Genomic DNA, 18,587 nt, shown 5'->3' on the forward strand with positions numbered 1-18,587 from the left:
TCAAAAAATTTGAATATTTCCTCAGACCAAGTAAAAATCTGTTGAAAAGCTCTATGGAGATGACGATTTCATTTTCCAGCATGATCCAGCAGTGCCAAAACCACCAGTAACTGGTGTACTGACCATGGCATTACTGTCCTCGATTGACCTGCCAACTCCCCTGACCTGAACCCCATAGAGAATTTGTGGGGTATTGTGAAGAAGAAGCTGAAAGACACCAGACCCAATAAAGCAAATGAGCTAAAGGCCGCTATTGAAGCATCCTGGGCATCCATAACACCTCAGCAATGCCACAGGCTGATTGCCTCCATGCCACGCCGCATTGGTGCAGTAATCCGTGAAAAGGATTCCCAACCAAGAACTGAGTCAAATGTTTGATTTTGTTTTGCTGTTATAAATCTTTATTTTTTACTTGTCTGAGGAAATACTCTAATTTTTTGAGATGGGATTTTTGAGTTTTCTTAAGCTGTATGCCATAATCAGCAATATTAAAATAATAAAAGGCTTGCAATATTTCAGTTGATGTGTAATGAATCCAGAATGTATGACATTTTTGTTTTTTTAGTTGCATTACAGAAAATAAAGGACTTTATCACAATATTCTAATTTTCTGAGACAGTCGTGTAGCGTCAAACTGACATGTTTTAGTGCTGCTTTAAATTGTACTCTGTAAGAAAATGGCTATAGATTTTACAGTTAAAAACCGGCAGATCAGTACCTGAAAAAAAATTGTGGTACAGTTTTTCCATTTCAATAATAGACTGTAAAAAACAAACAACCACAGATTTTATGGTAAAAAAAAATTGGCAGCTCGCTCATCAGACAGTGGTACCAATTTTCCATTTATAGTAATATGCCGTAAAAAACACCGTACATTTTAGGGTAAATTCTAGTGACTGAGCTACAGATTTTGTTTTTTCCGGTGTATGTCAATAAACATACTAATCAAATGCATAGGCAATTGTGTCATAATATCATGAGGTTATGCATTTTAATTCATGTATTACTCACTGCTACAGCCATAACTGCGATGTGGCCCTCAATGAAAACGACCTTGACACCCCTGTAGTATGGGATCAATATTTTTCAACGTGGCCCTGACACTCCTTAACAGGCAAAACAAATCTTTGATCATTTTACTGTAAGAACATGTGTCGCCATTGACTGTATCTGTTCCCTCAATTACAATGCAGAGTCTCTATGAGTCATGTGACAGACAGGCGTCCACACTTAAATATGTCCAGGCTAAATGACAGGGTAGGAGGCCCCTGCCAGCCAGCAGCATGTACCAGGGCTCTGTCTATACCCTGCAATTTACCCCCTCTGGCCAGGGAGGGGCTGGGAAAAATGAAGTGGGTGACAGGTGAAATGAAGCTGTCACTCAAATGTCAGCGCCAGGAATGAGGCTGGAGGAAAAGAGCTGAAATGTTGTGTATGCTCGTCCAAAACCACCGCTATGCTATTTAATCCATACTCGTCGATCTGCAGGAGTGAAAATCCTCCAGCAGTGACCTGAAAATGGAGATGCACTTACTACGGTTGGCGGCCAAAAACAGAGCTTAGTCCTTGCTGCTAATTGTCCGAAAACCTCAAACGGCCGCCGCCTGAGCTTTGAACTGCTTGGTTCTTTTTGGCGATCCAAAGGGCTGCAAAGGGCACGTAGAGACATTTCCGCTGGCCAGCCACTATCAGATAAATAAGTTTAAACTATGCCCCAAACTAAACTTAAATGGCTTAACAGCAGCGGGGGGACAATAGGAAGCTCTCTTGCTAAGCTCCATCGGCGGCAGTTTAGTTAAGCTTAGGGAGAAAACACCTCCAGTGATTTTTTTTTAGCTTTTAATCTTTATAAAGGGACCACAGGTATGCTAACCTGAAGGGGTGTATTTACCAATCATCACTGGAACCAACAGAAAACCTGCATAGCTGCTATGTGCAGTAAAAGTGTGAAAACGGTCATTAAAAAGGAAAATTACATGTACAACGTTATGATTGTGTTTGCTACAGATAGTTTGTCCATTACGATTCCATGAATGCCTCAGTGACTCACATCAAATCTGCATCTTTATCCAGATCCTCACCATATGCTTCATATACAGTATATTTATCCTATATGTGCTCATTTTATTATATAGTACTTTTCCTATTGGAAGTCTAAAAAAACAGACTTCATGGCTGTCTGAAACTTCCACTTTGAGAACAGTTTTTATAAGTTTGTGTTTTAAGTCCCTGAAACGCTATTGTTATACAACAAATGACTAAAATAACAGCTTTTTAATTCCAGTTTTAGTTGAAAATGGTCTAGGGCAGGGGTGTCAAACTCATTTTAGCTCAGGGGCCGCATGGAGGAAAATCTGTGCACACGCGAGCCGGACTATTAAAATTATGGCATTAAAACTAAAAAAATAAAGACAACTTCAGATTGTTTCCTTTGTCTTACTTTGGCCAAAAATAGAACAAACACATTCTGAAAATATTACAATTAAAATATAGAAAAAAATACCGGTAGCGGTTAAGTTTAGATCCATGAAGGAAAGAAGAAAGTGAATAAATGTTTATAGCTGAATATGCATACAAATTTATTTTGTGTTATTCTTTTTAATAATAAAGTAACGTTTATGACAACCTTTTTCCAAAACACAATATATAATGTGAGATATAACATTATATATATCATTTGTTTTCAAAACGGTTACAAAAAAGTGGGACTCCAAAAATCTACTGAAGGACCTCATTTTTATGACTTGATGGGGTCCCTGGGACCCCATTTTGAAAATTCCTAGCGCGAACACTGATGGAGTATTGGTGCGTGCAAAACAGCAGCAGGCGGCTGTGGCTAATCAAATATCATCCCGGGGGTCATAGATAATTCTGGCCCGCGGCCCTTGACTTTGACACGTAGGGTCTAGTGAAAAGTTTTTTTTAATGACTGTTTATGTTCATCCATCCCTCCATCCATTTTCTACCGCTTATTCCCTTTGGGGTCGCGGGGGTCGCTGGAGCCTATCTCAGCTACAATCGGGCGGAAGGCGGGGTACACCCTGGACAAGTCGCCATCTCATCGCAGGGCCAACACAGATAGACAGACAACATTCACACTCACATCCACACACTAGGTCCAATTTTAGTGTTGCCAATCAACTTATCCCCAGGTGCATGTCTTTGGAAGTGGGAGGAAGCTGGAGTACCCGGAGGGAACCCACGCAGTCACGGGGAGAACATGCAAACTCCACACAGAAAGATCCCGAGCCCGGGATTGAACCCAAGACTACTCAGGACCTTCGTATTGTGAGGCAGATGCACTAACCCCTCTGCCACCGTGAAGCCTGTTTATGTTCAGGATTCGGCAAAAACTACTTACCGTATTTTTCGGACTATAAGTCGCAGTTTTTTTCATAGTTTGGCCGGGCTCCAGTGCGACTTATATATGTTTTTTTTCCCTTTTTTATTATGCATTTTCGGCGTTGGAGCCTTGAATGTAGTTGATACAGATATCAAACCAATTCAATATCGGCACAAATCATAATAGGGCGGCGTGGCTCGGTTGGTAGAGCGGCCGTGCCAGCGACTTGAGGGTTCCAGGTTTTTGTGTCCTTGGGCAAGAAACTTCACCCACCTGCTCCCAGTGCCACCCACAATGGTTTAAATGTAGCTTAAATTTTGATAATGGGCTTCACTATGTAAAGTGATTTGAGTCTCTAGAGAAAAGCGCTATACAAATATAATTCACTTCACACTTCACATCTTGTGTTATTTTGTAATGTGGAACGTGAGAAAAGGGTTGATCAAGTGAAATTACCGTACTCAAAACACTAACATATTTCTTAATAACCATCTGCAATGGACTTATGCTGTCTTTACGTTGAAATGGAGGGGTAATTTGGTTTGGGCAACACCTGCTAGTGACAGTAATTCATTGAGTTACTCTCATGACACAGTAAGTTGAATGATCCAGATAGATTTGTTAAAAAATACTTTCTAATAAGCTTTGCCTTGGATACTTTGTATATGTAAGTAATAGGCAACTATAACTATTGGAAAAACTGTATCGGGTGGTTAATTTTGTTGTCTTTTTTGTTGCCGGTTGCAATTGTATGACATTTTTTTTAATGCCTGTGGACATCGTATTTAATGCTTTTCAATGCCAATTAAGGTATTAAGGCCTTAATTTTTGCAAAATCTATTTAATGACTTTCAATGCTTTTTAATGACCTATGCAAACCCTGATATAAGCAAATCGAATGTAATGTTTTTTAATGCAACTTAAAACATTTTTAAAGCCCAAGTTCTACTGCAGATTGTTAATATATATAGTCAAAAGCTTAGAGTTGTCTGTACAGACAACATTGTAGGCATTTGACAAGAATGATGTTGAATAGTTGAAAAGTTATCATTAACTGTGGCCAAATGAAGCACAAATGTAATCATAACATAAAATAATAATGTAAGTAACCCTTTCAAACGCAATAATAACATTTTACATAACTGTGGTATTTTGTACTATTGTAATTGGAAGGTGAAAAACTTAATTATCCTATATAGGTAAACTAACATCAAAATAAAATGGACTCTCTTTATTTTTTATCAAATTAAATATTAAATATTGAACAGAAGTTCCCCCCCAATTGGAAAAACTGTATTGGGTGGTTTGTTTTGTTGCCTTTTTTGTTGCCATTTGCAATTGTATGACATTTTTAATGCCTGTTGACATCGTATTTAATGCTTTTTAATGCCACTTAAGGCCTTAATTTTTGATAAATCTATTTAATGACTTTCAATGCTTTTTAATGACCTGTGGAAACCCTGATATAAGCAAATCAAATTTAATGTTTTTTTAATGCAACTTAAAAAAAATGTAATGCCCAAGTTTTACTGCAGATTGTTAATATATATAGTCAAAAGCTTAAGAGTTGTCTGTATAGACAACATTGTAGGTATTTGACAAGAATGATGTTGAATAGTTGAAAAGTTATCATTAACTGTGGCCAAATGAAGCACAATTGTAATCATAACATAAAATAATAACAATGCAAGTAACCCTTTCAAACGCAATAGAAACATTTTACATTACTGTAGTATTTTGTACTATTGCAATAGGAAGGTGAACAACTTTATTATCCTAAATAGGTAAACTAGCATCAAAATAAAATGGTCTCTCAATTTGTTGGCAAATTAAATATTAAATATTTAACTGAAGTTTTCTTCCCACCCAATCGGAAAAACTGTATGGGGTGGTTTGTTTTGTTGCCTTTTTTGTTGCCAATTGCAATCGTACGACATTTTTAATGCCTGTTGACATCGTATTTAATGCTTTTTAATGCCACTTAAGGCCTTAATTTTTGCAAGATCTATTTAATGACTTTCAGTGCTTTTTAATGATCTTCGGAAACACTGATATAAGCAAATCGAATTTAATGTTTTTAATGCAACTTCAAACATTTTTAAAGCCCAAGTTCTACTGCAGATTGTTAATATATACAGGTAAAAGCCAGTAAATTAGAATATTTTGAAAAACTTGATTTATTTCAGTAATTGCATTCAAAAGGTGTAACTTGTACATTATATTTATTCATTGCACACAGACTGATGCATTCAAATGTTTATTTCATTTAATTTTGATGATTTGAAGTGGCAACAAATGAAAATCCAAAATTCCGTGTGTCACAAAATTAGAATATTACTTAAGGCTAATACAAAAAAGGGATTTTTAGAAATGTTGGCCAACTGAAAAGTATGAAAATGAAAAATATGAGCATGTACAATACTCAATACTTGGTTGGAGCTCCTTTTGCCTCAATTACTGCGTTAATGCGGCGTGGCATGGAGTCGATGAGTTTCTGGCACTGCTCAGGTGTTATGAGAGCCCAGGTTGCTCTGATAGTGGCCTTCAACTCTTCTGCATTTTTGGGTCTGGCATTCTGCATCTTCCTTTTCACAATACCCCACAGATTTTCTATGGGGCTAAGGTCAGGGGAGTTGGCGGGCCAATTTAGAACAGAAATACCATGGTCCGTAAACCAGGCACGGGTAGATTTTGCGCTGTGTGCAGGCGCCAAGTCCTGTTGGAACTTGAAATCTCCATCTCCATAGAGCAGGTCAGCAGCAGGAAGCATGAAGTGCTCTAAAACTTGCTGGTAGACGGCTGCGTTGACCCTGGATCTCAGGAAACAGAGTGGACCGACACCAGCAGATGACATGGCACCCCAAACCATCACTGATGGTGGAAACTTTACACTAGACTTCAGGCAACGTGGATCCTGTGCCTCTCCTGTCTTCCTCCAGACTCTGGGACCTCGATTTCCAAAGGAAATGCAAAATTTGCATGGTTGGGTGATGGTTTGGGGTGCCATGTCATCTGCTGGTGTCGGTCCACTCTGTTTCCTGAGATCCAGGGTCAACGCAGCCGTCTACCAGCAAGTTTTAGAGCACTTCATGCTTCCTGCTGCTGACCTGCTCTATGGAGATGGAGATTTCAAGTTCCAACAGGACTTGGCGCCTGCACACAGCGCAAAATCTACCCGTGCCTGGTTTACGGACCATGGTATTTCTGTTCTAAATTGGCCCGCCAACTCCCCTGACCTTAGCCCCATAGAAAATCTGTGGGGTATTGTGAAAAGGAAGATGCAGAATGCCAGACCCAAAAACGCAGAAGAGTTGAAGGCCACTATCAGAGCAACCTGGGCTCTCATAACACCTGAGCAGTGCCAGAAACTCATCGACTCCATGCCACGCCGCATTAACGCAGTAATTGAGGCAAAAGGAGCTCCAACCAAGTATTGAGTATTGTACATGCTCATATTTTTCATTTTCATACTTTTCAGTTGGCCAACATTTCTAAAAATCCCTTTTTTGTATTAGCCTTAAGTAATATTCTAATTTTGTGACACACGGAATTTTGGATTTTCATTTGTTGCCACTTCAAATCATCAAAATTAAATGAAATAAACATTTGAATGCATCAGTCTGTGTGCAATGAATACATATAATGTACAAGTTACACCTTTTGAATGCAATTACTGAAATAAATCAAGTTTTTCAAAATATTCTAATTTACTGGCTTTTACCTGTATAGTCAAAAGCTTAGAGTTGTCTGTATAGACAACATTGTAGGCATTTGACAAGAATGATGTTGAATAGTTGAAAAGTTAACATTAACTGTGGCCAAATGAAGCACAAATGTAATCATAATATAAAATGATAACAATGCAAGTAACCCTTTCAAACGCAATACAAACATTTTACATTACTGTAGTATTTGGTACTATTGTAATTGGAAGGTAAACAACTAAATGATCCTAAATAGGTAAACATCAAAATAAAATGGACCCTCAATTTGTTAGCAAATTAAATATTGAATATTTAACTGGAGTTTTCTTCCCACCCAATCGGAAAAACTGTATGGGGTGGTTTGTTTTGTTGTCTTTTTTGTTGCCAATTGCAATTGTATGACATTCTTAATGCCTGTTGACATCGTATTTAATGCTTTTTAATGCCACTTAAGGCCTTAATTTTTGCAAAATCTATTTAATGACTTTCAATGCTTTTTAATGACCTGTGGAAACCCTGATATAAGTAAATCGAATTTAATGTTTTTTTAATGCAACTTAAAAAAAAATTAATGCCCAAGTTTTACTGCAGATTTAATGCCCAGATTTTACTGCAGATTGTTGTTATACCGGTAGTCAAAAGCTTAGAGTTGTCTGTATAGACAACATTGTAGGCATTTGACAAGAATGATGTTGAATAGTTGAAAAGTTATCATTAACTGTGGCCAAATGAAGCACAAATGTAATCATAACATAAAATAATAACAATGCAAGTAACCCTTTCAAACGCAGTAGACACATTTTACATTACTGTAGTATTTTGTACTATTGTAATAGGAAGGTGAACAACTTTATTATCCTAAATAGGTAAACTAGCATCAAAATAAAATGGACTCTCAATTTGTTAGCAAATTAAATATTTAATTTTTTTCCAAACCAATTGGAAAAACTCTATTGGGTGGTTTGTTTTGTTGTCTTTTTTGTTGCCAATTGCAATTGTATGACATTTTTAATGCCTGTGGACATCGTATTTAATGCTTTTTATTGCAACTTAAAGCCTTAATTTTTGCCAAATCTATATAATAATGACCTCCGGAAACCCTGATATCAGTACTGATTTTGGCATTGGTATCAGATAATGTGAAAAAAACTGGTTGGTCTTCACAAAATGATTTCCGACATATTTCTGCGTTATGTTAGCTAACAACACTGCTAATGTACAGGTCAGAGGTCAGACGGCGCTGTGACAGGCTGATTGTTTTGTAGCAAAGTCCTTTGACAAAAGCGTTTCAGCCCTCCCCAACACAAATGAATATGACCCGACAAAAATAAGTACGCTCTTCAATCCCAACCCATCATTCACGGTGCTGTGTGACGCCATTCTATAGAAGACGAGCATGTGAAGTCAGTGGGAGTTACTAAAGCAAGCACTCGGACACCTTGCGCTCCACCTCTTCCTATTGCTTCTTTTGTTCAGGCCACGATGGGGAGAAAAGTGGGGCTTTCCTATTTTCCAATTTCTACCTGCCAACGTTGAATGGTGACCAGTCAAAGAGTGCCGTGGGTGGAAAGGTGTGTGTGTGTGCGTGAGAGATGTAGGGCTACAGCAGTCACTTATTTGCTACAGTAATGCATGTGGTGACAAAAAAAGGTGTTTGTGAAGATGTTTGTCACAAGCAGAGATGAAGTGACAACAGAGTGCACATGTGATCGACAGATGTCGTGCATCCCGTGGAGCAGTTGTGCTGCTATTTTGTACACAGACAAACATTTTGTTTCCCCCCCCCCCTATTTCGCAGAGATGAATGTGAATGGTTTCCGGAGGTCTACCATTCCAAGTGAACCGGAGGAAAACACTTCCACTTGCCGACACTCAAAGCGCTCATGTAAAATAACTGCAAATTGCATAAAAGCGCCACAGCTTGAAACGAAGGCTTATGAATAGAAGAAACATTTAAATATCACCTCTGATTTCAGGCTAAGAGCAAAGAGATACGTGAGGGGAGTGAAATGGAAGATTAAAAAGAAACACGATTCTAGGTTATTATGAATGTGTAATTTATTACCTCTGGACTTCATGCCGATGAAACGGTTCTCCACGATGTCGATGCGACCCACTCCGTGCTTTCCTCTAGGACAGTATTGTCATTAGATGTATGTTTTGCATACACATTTAGATGAACGGGGCTAAGACACATTTTATCAAATTTAACTGAAGCACTTTTGAAACTGGGGCAAATGACTTGTATTCATCATCAACTAAAATGGACATTTAATGTATTATTTCAGACATTATGCAACAGAAAAAAATACAAACATAACAATAATGCAATTATATATTTGTAAGCAAACTATGTGGTTAAATATTTGTTGAAAAATAAACTGTCATTTTAAGAACATTTATTTACAAATTTACAAACATCAACGTAAACAAATATTACAATCAAGCAGAAAAGAAAAAAGCCTTACCCGATCATATTTAGAAACAAATATATATCCAGAGGGTTGTCCTTGAATATTCCCTGAGTCAGACTGACCACTTTCACTGGGACTCCTAAAAGCAAAATATAGACATTCATAACCTTCATCAGAAAAGAACCATGTATTATCGCCATATAGAGTGTTAAAATGTGAATCATTTTTTTCCCTAGAGTATTTTTCATGTCATTAAGTTGGACAAAAGTGGAAGAGCAATTTGCATTAAAGAGCTGTAAGTAGCGTGTGTTATTATACAGTCAAGTCTGACGTCCATCACTTTTCATACATTAAAATAAAAAATGCAACACATGCCAACCTGTAGATAAATAGTAAGGGAAATTATGTTTGACAAATAAATAACATGACATTTGCCTATAGAAGAATCAGTTTTTTTGTGTGGATTAAAGAGTTGTGCGTATGATGTATTATAAAGTATTTTTTTATATTTATATAGTTATTTTTTATTATATATTAACACTAAGTAGTTTATTATTACCGTATTTTTCGGATTATAAGTCGCACCGGCCGAAAATGCATAATAAAGAAGGAAAAAAACATATATAAGTCACACTGGAGTATAAGTCGCATTTTTGGGGGAAATTTATTTAAACCCAATACCAAGAATAGACATTTGAAAGGCAATTTAAAATAAATAAATAAAGAATAGTGAACAACAGGCTGAATAAGTGTACGTTATATGACGCATAAATAACCAACTTAGAACGTGCCTGGTATGTTAACGTAACATATTATGGTAAGAGTCATTCAAAAAACTATAACATATAGAACATGCTATACGTTTACCAAACAATCTGTCACTCCTAATCGCTAAATCCCATGAAATCTTATACGTCTAGTCCAGGGGTCGGCAACCTTTACCAGTGAAAGAGCCATTATGACCAGTTTTACAAATTATAGAAAACAATGGGAGCCGCAAAAACTTTTGAAATTTTAAATGAAATAACACTGCTTACAAAGTTTTTTTTTTGCTTTGTGCTATGTATAAATCAGGGGTCTCAGACACGCTGCCCACACCTTTATATGGAATTTTTAAGCTGGTGCAGCACGCGAGTATTATATGAATAGTACTTGTCAGCGTCATGCGTTCCGTGATTGTACAGCATACAGCGCCCACTACAACCAGTGTGCCTGATCAGCCACATGTTGTATGGGGCTTCCGCTTGCTCACGAAGGTAACAGCAAGGCATACTTACTCAACAACCACACAGGTTACACTGACGGTGGCGGTATAAAAAAAACTTTAACACTCTTACTAATAATGCGCCACACTGTGAACCCACACCAAACAAGAATGACAAACACATTTCGGGAGAACATCTGCACCGTAACACAACATAAACACAACAGGACAAATACCCAGAATCCCATGCAGCCCTAACTCTTTCGGGATACATTATACACCCCCGCTACCAAACCCCGCCCACCTCAACCGTCGCACAGAGAGGGGGGGGGGGGGGGGGGGGGGGGGGTTGATGTGTGAGAGAGCAGGCTTGGGGTAGGGGCGGGGTTTGGTGGTAGCAGGGGTGTATAATGTATCCCGGAAGAGTTAGGGCTGCATGGGATTCTGGATGTTTGTTCTGTTGTGTTTATGTTGTGTTAAGGTGCAGATGTTCTCCCGAAATGTGTTTGTCATTCTTGTTTGGTTTTGGTTCAAAGTGTGGCGCATTATTAGTAAGAGTGTTAAAGTTGTTTTATATGGTCACCGTCAGTGTAACCTGTGTGGCTGTTGACAAAGTATGCCTTGCTGTCACGTACGTGTGCAAGCAGAAGATGTATGTTGTGTAACAATTGTTAGGCTGGCACGCTGTTAATACAGACTGTAGAGGGCGCCGAATGTTGTACCATCATGGCACGCCCTTATTATATCTGTAAGGGTGAAAATCGGTGAATATTGATCCCGGGAGTTTTCTGCGAGAGGCACTAAAATCCAGAAGTCTCACGGGAAAATTGGGGGGTTCAGCAAGTAAGCTGCTGAGCCGCATCAGAGTGATTAAAGCCGCGGGTTGCCGACCCCTGGTCTAGTATCTTACGTGAATGAGCTAAATAATATTATTTGATATTTTACGGTAATGTGTTAATAATTTCACACATAAGTCGCTCCTGAGTATAAGTCGCACCCCCGGCCAAACTATGAAAAAAACTGCAACTTATAGTCCGAAAAATACGGTATACACAATTTGTAAATTGTATTTTTTTTCTCTCAGCAACTTCAAGTACTTAAAAATCTGCTATAAAATGTGTATGGATTTATTAAAATGAAGAAAAATAAATTGAAAAAAATAAATGAATCCACTGATTAGGATTCATTAACAGTCACATTGAGATCGATAATGGTCAACGCAAAGTGAAAGGCATCACAAAAGGAGGCCACAAGAATAGCTAATAAATTCAAAGGCTCAACGCATGTGAAAGCTGTGAAATTGTGGGCCGGCCTTAACCTAATGCAATTAAACACACAGCTTTGTTACCCGCGCTCTCTTTAGCGCTGACAGTTTTTTTTTTCTATGTACGTTGGAAGACACCAAGCAACTTGCAGTCTGCCAATATCGTCATCTGCAACATGAAAACACGCACACAAACTGCTTTTTTGTTTTGTTTTTATACGGCGGGGATGGCGAAGACACCCGCATTCACTTTGCACACTTTCACGTAAACCAAGCGTGCATCCATCACTGTCATCAACCTGCTTAATCGGGCTCTTTAATGAGCAACATAGGCCAAAGGTGGAGGGGAGGAAACAAATGGAGCTGCGGGTGAAAAGGAGTGTTTTCCTGGATTTTGGGAGGGGAGCGTAAATATGCCCGCTGTCTCGGGTTTTATAAAAAAAAAAAAAAAAAAAAAAAAAAAGTGACACGTGAAGGAATTGACAAATTTTCTTGGACAAGGGCTTTGTTGACAGGCCTTTCTCGTATCGCGGGAATCTTACGGCTCCCATGGAAGAAAATGAAAAGTGCATGAGAGAGGGTTGTGCGGATGGTGTATTATAGAAGCCGCGCCTCTCCCGGATAGCTAATAATTAGATTAAAAGTTCAAATAAATTAAGTGGCTAAACGTGGGCGTGAAGAGGTTTGGTCGCTCTCATTTTCTCAGTCTCTCCATCATTCGGAGCTCACATCATTCACCGAGGGCTCTTTTTCTCGCCGTGAGCCTTTTCTTCAGTTTTTTTTTTGCCGCCTAACAGTGCAGACAAAAGGAGCGCAGACACAGTTGTAGGAAAAATTACTGCTTTACATTTTTCCTCTCTGTCTCTCTTTCCTCTCCATTTCTTTGGCATGAAAGGAGGGAGGGATGATTTTCTATTATCCTCCCTCCCCCCCAAAAAAATTAAAGCATAGAGCAATGGAGAAAAGGTTCCTGTTGTTAAAATATTCTTTTTTAATCAGTGAGAAAACTTTGGTGAGAAAAAGCAGGGATGAAAAGGTGGGAGGGGGGGAATAAAGTGAAAACATTCTTGTGCTGATCTTGTGCTGAGAGGGAGGAGCAGGCTCGGGGCCTTTGTGTGGACAACTAAAACAGCTTTTGTCACAGGGTCGCTCAATAAAAGGCAAAGAGAATATGTGTGAAAACGGCGCACACAGGGCCGAGGAGCGCCGAAAAAACCAGGCGGGCAGAGCTTTTTACTAAAGCTCATCTCCGGTGCCGCTGATTTACGTACGGCGAAGCCTGATTGGCATTGGGTCGCTTGAAACCAGCTCTGGTGCAAATTCTAGTGTGCGCCAGCCATACAACTCAACTGACACTGCTTAAGACGTGTGCTTCTTTTGGTGCGGTTTGGTTCACTTGAGTACGGCGCAAAGACAGGGACCAGCGCTGAAATGAGAGCAAAAAGCATGTAGAAATGTCAATCAGAAAACTATCCCTACCGCTGTGTGTGAGAAAACGGCGCTCTTTAAAATGATATTCTACAAGTTGTCTGTGAAACCTAAGCTCGTAAAAAAAGCAAAATAAAAAACGAACCAGCAGACAGCATTTTGGTTTGGAATATTTCAGTTAATATGTCAATTAAGGTCTTTTTTTTCTTACTTATCATACCTGCCAACTTTTGAAATCAGAAAAACCTAGTAGCCAGGGTCCAGGGGCCGCAAAATGATTATTAGCATTCAGACAGGTTAAAATGTTGCTAAAACCATCACTTTTCTATCAGTCACAGTGACTTTTCAAAACAAAAATATTACAGCAAAAATCATATGGGTTGATTGACATGTTTATTCTGTAAGCTAACTTCAATAGTTTGAAATAATTTTGACAGTTAATGCCAGTTATCCTGTCAACCTTTCACAAGACTTCAATTTGTTAATTGAAAGTATAAACAGTATAAACACTTTTTACAGTAAACAAATGGTAAAACAGTACTAAACAATTCCATTTAAAAAAAAATTGGTGTCATTATTAACTTTCTGTCCAAGCTTGTATAATCTACTGCCTTGTTCAATTGTAAACAATATTCTGTGCCTAAAATTCACATTTCTATCACAATTATCATACTGTAAACATGGTAAGATAACTTCATTAAAATTAATAGTCCTGTCAATAGCATGGAATTACAATTCAAATGTAGTTTTTTTGTAAGCTTTTCAAAAGAATTCAAAATATGAAAAATTAATGAAAATTAATTTAAGTCATCAGACACTTGAAAAGTGGCACATCACATCTCTAATGTAATCATTTTAACTTTTCAACAGAATTAGCACTGCAAAAATATTAAGGACATACTTCTGTATTTTGGTAGTTATGCTGTCAACATTTAACAAGATTTCTTCAACTTGGACTTGAAAGCATAAATAGTACAAACACTTTTAACAGTATAACAGTACTAAACAATTCCAATAGATAACATTGGTGTCATTACCTTTTTGTTTGCTCAATTATTGCCTCCGTAAATAAAACTTCGGCATTTATCACATCCAAAGAATCTGTTTGGGCGACGAAAAACGTTGAAAGTTTTCCACTTGTATCGCTAGCAACGGCATTAGCCTTGTGTTTTTTTGTCCCAACGTGGTCTTTTACATCGCTAATTCCTCCGTGTCCGATCGAAAAATCTTGTCTGCACAAGGTGCAATTCGCGTAGTTTTCACCCTTTTTGGAACGGATAATTATTCCCGGATAGGCTTTTGAATATTCTTCACGGAATGACTGCAGTTTTCTTTTCGGTTTAAGACTCGTTTGCGATTTTTCTCCGGCTGATTCCATGATCGTTCGCTCGTTTGGAACTGGTGCCTCGTGCTTGCCAGCGGTGCTATAAATAGCCTCGCGCATGGCATTCGGAATGGCTCGATAGGAAGTTACGGGAAGCAGTGTCGATGGTCATTGTTGTTACGCGATTTCGTGAATAAAACTTAAAAAAAATATATATATTTTTAATGAATGAAAAACCGTATTTTTTATCACTGCAACCGTAACCCGGAATAGGTTGATGAAAACCGTACTAATTACGGGAAAACCGGAGTAGTTGGCAGGTATGACTTATGCATATTTTCTTTACTGTGTAGCCTATAATTCCATGCAAAAACCACTCGCGTGATTGCTAACCAAACCACATCACCAAGAGTACCGGGGTACCAAACCACAAGTGGGAACACAGCCCGAGTCTGTTTTTAGCACATCAAACTTCTCTTAACCACCCCTCTGTGAGATCCGTGCGATAAGAGGCGCTAGTGTCTCTGTGCCCATTGATGTCCATGTTCTTTAGCCCCCACTAGGGGATGAAGGGACATCTGTGCTACTTGCCCCAGGCTTGGATGTTCTTCGCCATTTTCTCTTTGCGCAAACATGTGACACTTTCCACTATTCAGGCAACATTATCTAATGGTGAGTCTCTGTGCGGACCCCCTCAAGGCGGCCGCGAATTAGAGCGACTTCCGGCTTGTGCTTGTGCCCCAGAGCCAAAACATGGCAGGTTCAGAACGAGCAAGGTTGAGGTTGAGTCTGGGTGGTCAGCGGTGATAAAGTGGCGAAGTGGGGGTAAGAGGGGACTTGGGGAGGGGGGGGTCATCGACGGAGCACTAGCCCTGCGGTGACAACGGCCAATGTTAAATAGCAGAGTGGCTGACAGGGTGGACAACAGTAATGATTTTCACTAATAGTGTGGTCCCATTGGGGGTTTAAAGCCTTCTATGCTGTAGTACAATTCACTTCATTATGCACACTTGCAAAATATAATGTGATAAAGCTGCGTCAAAAAATTCCAACTTTTAGAAGAATGCCCATTGTTGTCATACAAACCCCGTTTCCATATGAGTTGGGAAATTGTGTTAGATGTAAATATAAACGGAATACAAATCATTTTCAACCCATATTCAGTTGAATATGCTACAAAGACAACATATTTGATGTTCAAACTGATAAACATTTTTTTTTTTTTGCAAATAATCATTAACTTTAGAATTTGATGCCAACAACACGTGACAAAGAAGTTGGGAAAGGTGGCAATAAATACTGATAAAGTTGAGGAATGCTCATCAAACACTTATTTGGAACATCCCACAGGTGAACAGGCAAATTGGGAACAGGTGGGTGCCATGATTGGGTATAAAAGTAGATTCCATGAAATGCTCAGTAATTCACAAACAAGGATGAGGCGAGGGTCACCACTTTGTCAACAAATGCGTGAGAAAATTGTTGAACAGTTTAAGAAAAACCTTTCTCAACCAGCTATTGCAAGGAATTTGGGGATTTCACCATCTACGGTCCGTAATATCATCAAAGGGTTCAGAGAATCTGGAGAAATCACCGCACGTAAGCAGCTAAGCCCGTGACCTTCGATCCCTCAGGCTGTACTGCATCAACAAGCGACATCAGTGTGTAAAGGATATCACCACATAGGCTCAGGAACACTTCAGAATCCCACAGTCAGTAACTACAGTTGGTCGCTACATCTGTAAGTGCAAGTTAAAACTCTCCTATGCAAGGCGAAAACCGTTTATCAACAACACCCAGAAACGCCGTCGGCTTCGCTGGGCCTGAGCTCATCTAAGATGGACTGATACAAAGTGGAAAAGTGTTCTATGGTCTGACGAGTCCACATTTCAAATTGTTTTTGGAAACTGTGGATGTCGTGTCCTCCGGACCAAAGAGGAAAAGAACTATCCGGATTGTTATAGGTGCAAAGTTGAAAAGCCAGCATGTGTGATGGTATGGGGGTGTATTAGTGCCCAAGACATGGGTAACTTACACATGTGTGAAGGCGCCATTAATGCTGAAAGGTACATACAGGTTTTGGAGCAACATGTGTTGCCATCCAAGCAACGTTACCATGGACGCCCCTGCTTATTTCAGCAAGACAATGCCAAGCCACGTGTTACATCAACGTGGCTTCATAGTAAAAGAGTGCGGGTACTAGACTGGCCTGCCTGTAGTCCAGACCTGTCTCCCAATGAAAATGTGTGGCGCATTATGAAGCCTAAAATACCACAACGGAGACCCCCGGACTGTTGAACAACTTAAGCTGTACATCAAGCAGGAATGGGAAAGAATTCCACCTGAGAAACTTAAAAAATGTGTCTCCTCAGTTACCAAACGTTTACTGAGTGTTGTTAAAAGGAAAGGCCATGTAACACAGTGGTGAACATGCCCTTTCCCAACTACTTTGGCACGTGTTGCAGCTATGAAATTCTAAGTTAATTATTATTTGCAAAAAATAAAAATAAAGTTTATGAGTTTGAACATCAAATATCTTGTCTTTGTAGTGCATTCATTTGAATATGGGTTGAAAAGGATTTGCAAATTATTGTATTCCGTTTATATTTACATCTATCACAATTTCCCAACTCATATGGAAACGGGGTTTGTAGAACTATAAACGAGCAATGCATAGTTGTAGATGACTGTTTGATACTATAGTGGCGGCTGCTGGTCTTTCAATGAGGGGAAGCTCATTTTGAGCTCCTCTCTAAACCACAGGTGTCAAACTCAAGGCCGGGCGCCAAATCGAGCCCGCCACATTATTTAACGTGGCCCGCGAAACCTGGAAATAAAATACGTTAATAAAATGCTTAATATTTTCTAACTAAATATATTTGTTCTTTCCCTTTTGGCATTAAAAATCATGTACTGCATGCAATTGCATGTTTTAAAATGCAATATTATCAAAATCCAAATATTATATTATCATGTATTCCAAAAATATTTTTTGTTAAAAGATAAATACTGTACTTAAATATCTGCTTGACTTACGATTTCAAAACAAATTAATCAAATTGTAGACTGTAAAACGGACAATAGATTTTACGGTTAAATCCCGCCGACTGAGTTTTTTTTATTGTAAAATCAACGTTGGTCCCGTTTTTTTCCATATACAGTTAGACACTAAACCATTAAAAAACAAACAAAAAAAAACATTAAAAGGACAAGATTTTACGATAAAAAACAAACAAACTGGCAGCTCTGTTGCATTAATTTTCCGCTAAAACAGTGGTATTGTTTTTCTATTCCATTCAGTCAACTTCTTTATATGCTGTTAAAAAACACTGCTTTTACTGTAAAATTCTGGTGACTGAGCTGCCAGTTTTTAAAGTAAAACATTTTTTTTTTTTAGCAGCTTATGTAAAAAAATATATTGTTCATGTATTATATATATACATATATATTCACGTTAAGTCAGGAAAAAATACAAAGGCTATATCATCCCTACGAGCATGTTTCGCAGGTTTCACTGCTCGTCAGGGGATTTTAAAAATGTAAATAAAATCAGGGAAACCTGCAAAACAGACTTTTAGGGATGAAATAGCCTCTGTATTTTTTCCTGACCTAACGTATATTCCGCTCTACCCCTGTATTGAGCACTGTATAACGGATAAACCACAGAAACCTCGACTATATATATATATATATACATTCATATATTATTCATTGTTAAAAACGGCCCTCTAAGGGCAACCATAACTGCAATGTGGCCCTCAATGAAAATGAGTTTGACACCCCTGCTCTAAACAGTCTTAAATAACACCAGAAAAAGATACTACTGTAGATTTGCAGTTTTTAACAGAGAAAAAGTCACAAAGAGGATTTTGTAAGGCTCCGTTTACACTGCACAGCAAATCAGAT

The 18,587-nt window shown here is 38.6% G+C and overlaps 1 protein-coding gene across 1 annotated transcript in view; it reads right to left on the reverse strand.

Moving 5' to 3' along the window:
- ass1 (argininosuccinate synthase 1) overlaps positions 1–18,587 on the reverse strand; it is a 97,573-nt gene that overhangs the window by 18,365 nt on the left and 60,621 nt on the right. Inside the window, exons 10-11 of the mRNA XM_061926658.1 lie at positions 9,516–9,600; positions 9,113–9,177 (exon numbers count right to left, since the gene is read on the reverse strand). Coding sequence (XP_061782642.1) covers positions 9,113–9,177; positions 9,516–9,600 — 150 coding nt within the window. The remainder of the gene's footprint in view (positions 1–9,112; positions 9,178–9,515; positions 9,601–18,587) is intronic.

Source organism: Nerophis lumbriciformis, linkage group LG32 (genome assembly GCF_033978685.3).
Source record: "Nerophis lumbriciformis linkage group LG32, RoL_Nlum_v2.1, whole genome shotgun sequence".
Taxonomy (NCBI): domain Eukaryota; kingdom Metazoa; phylum Chordata; class Actinopteri; order Syngnathiformes; family Syngnathidae; genus Nerophis; species Nerophis lumbriciformis.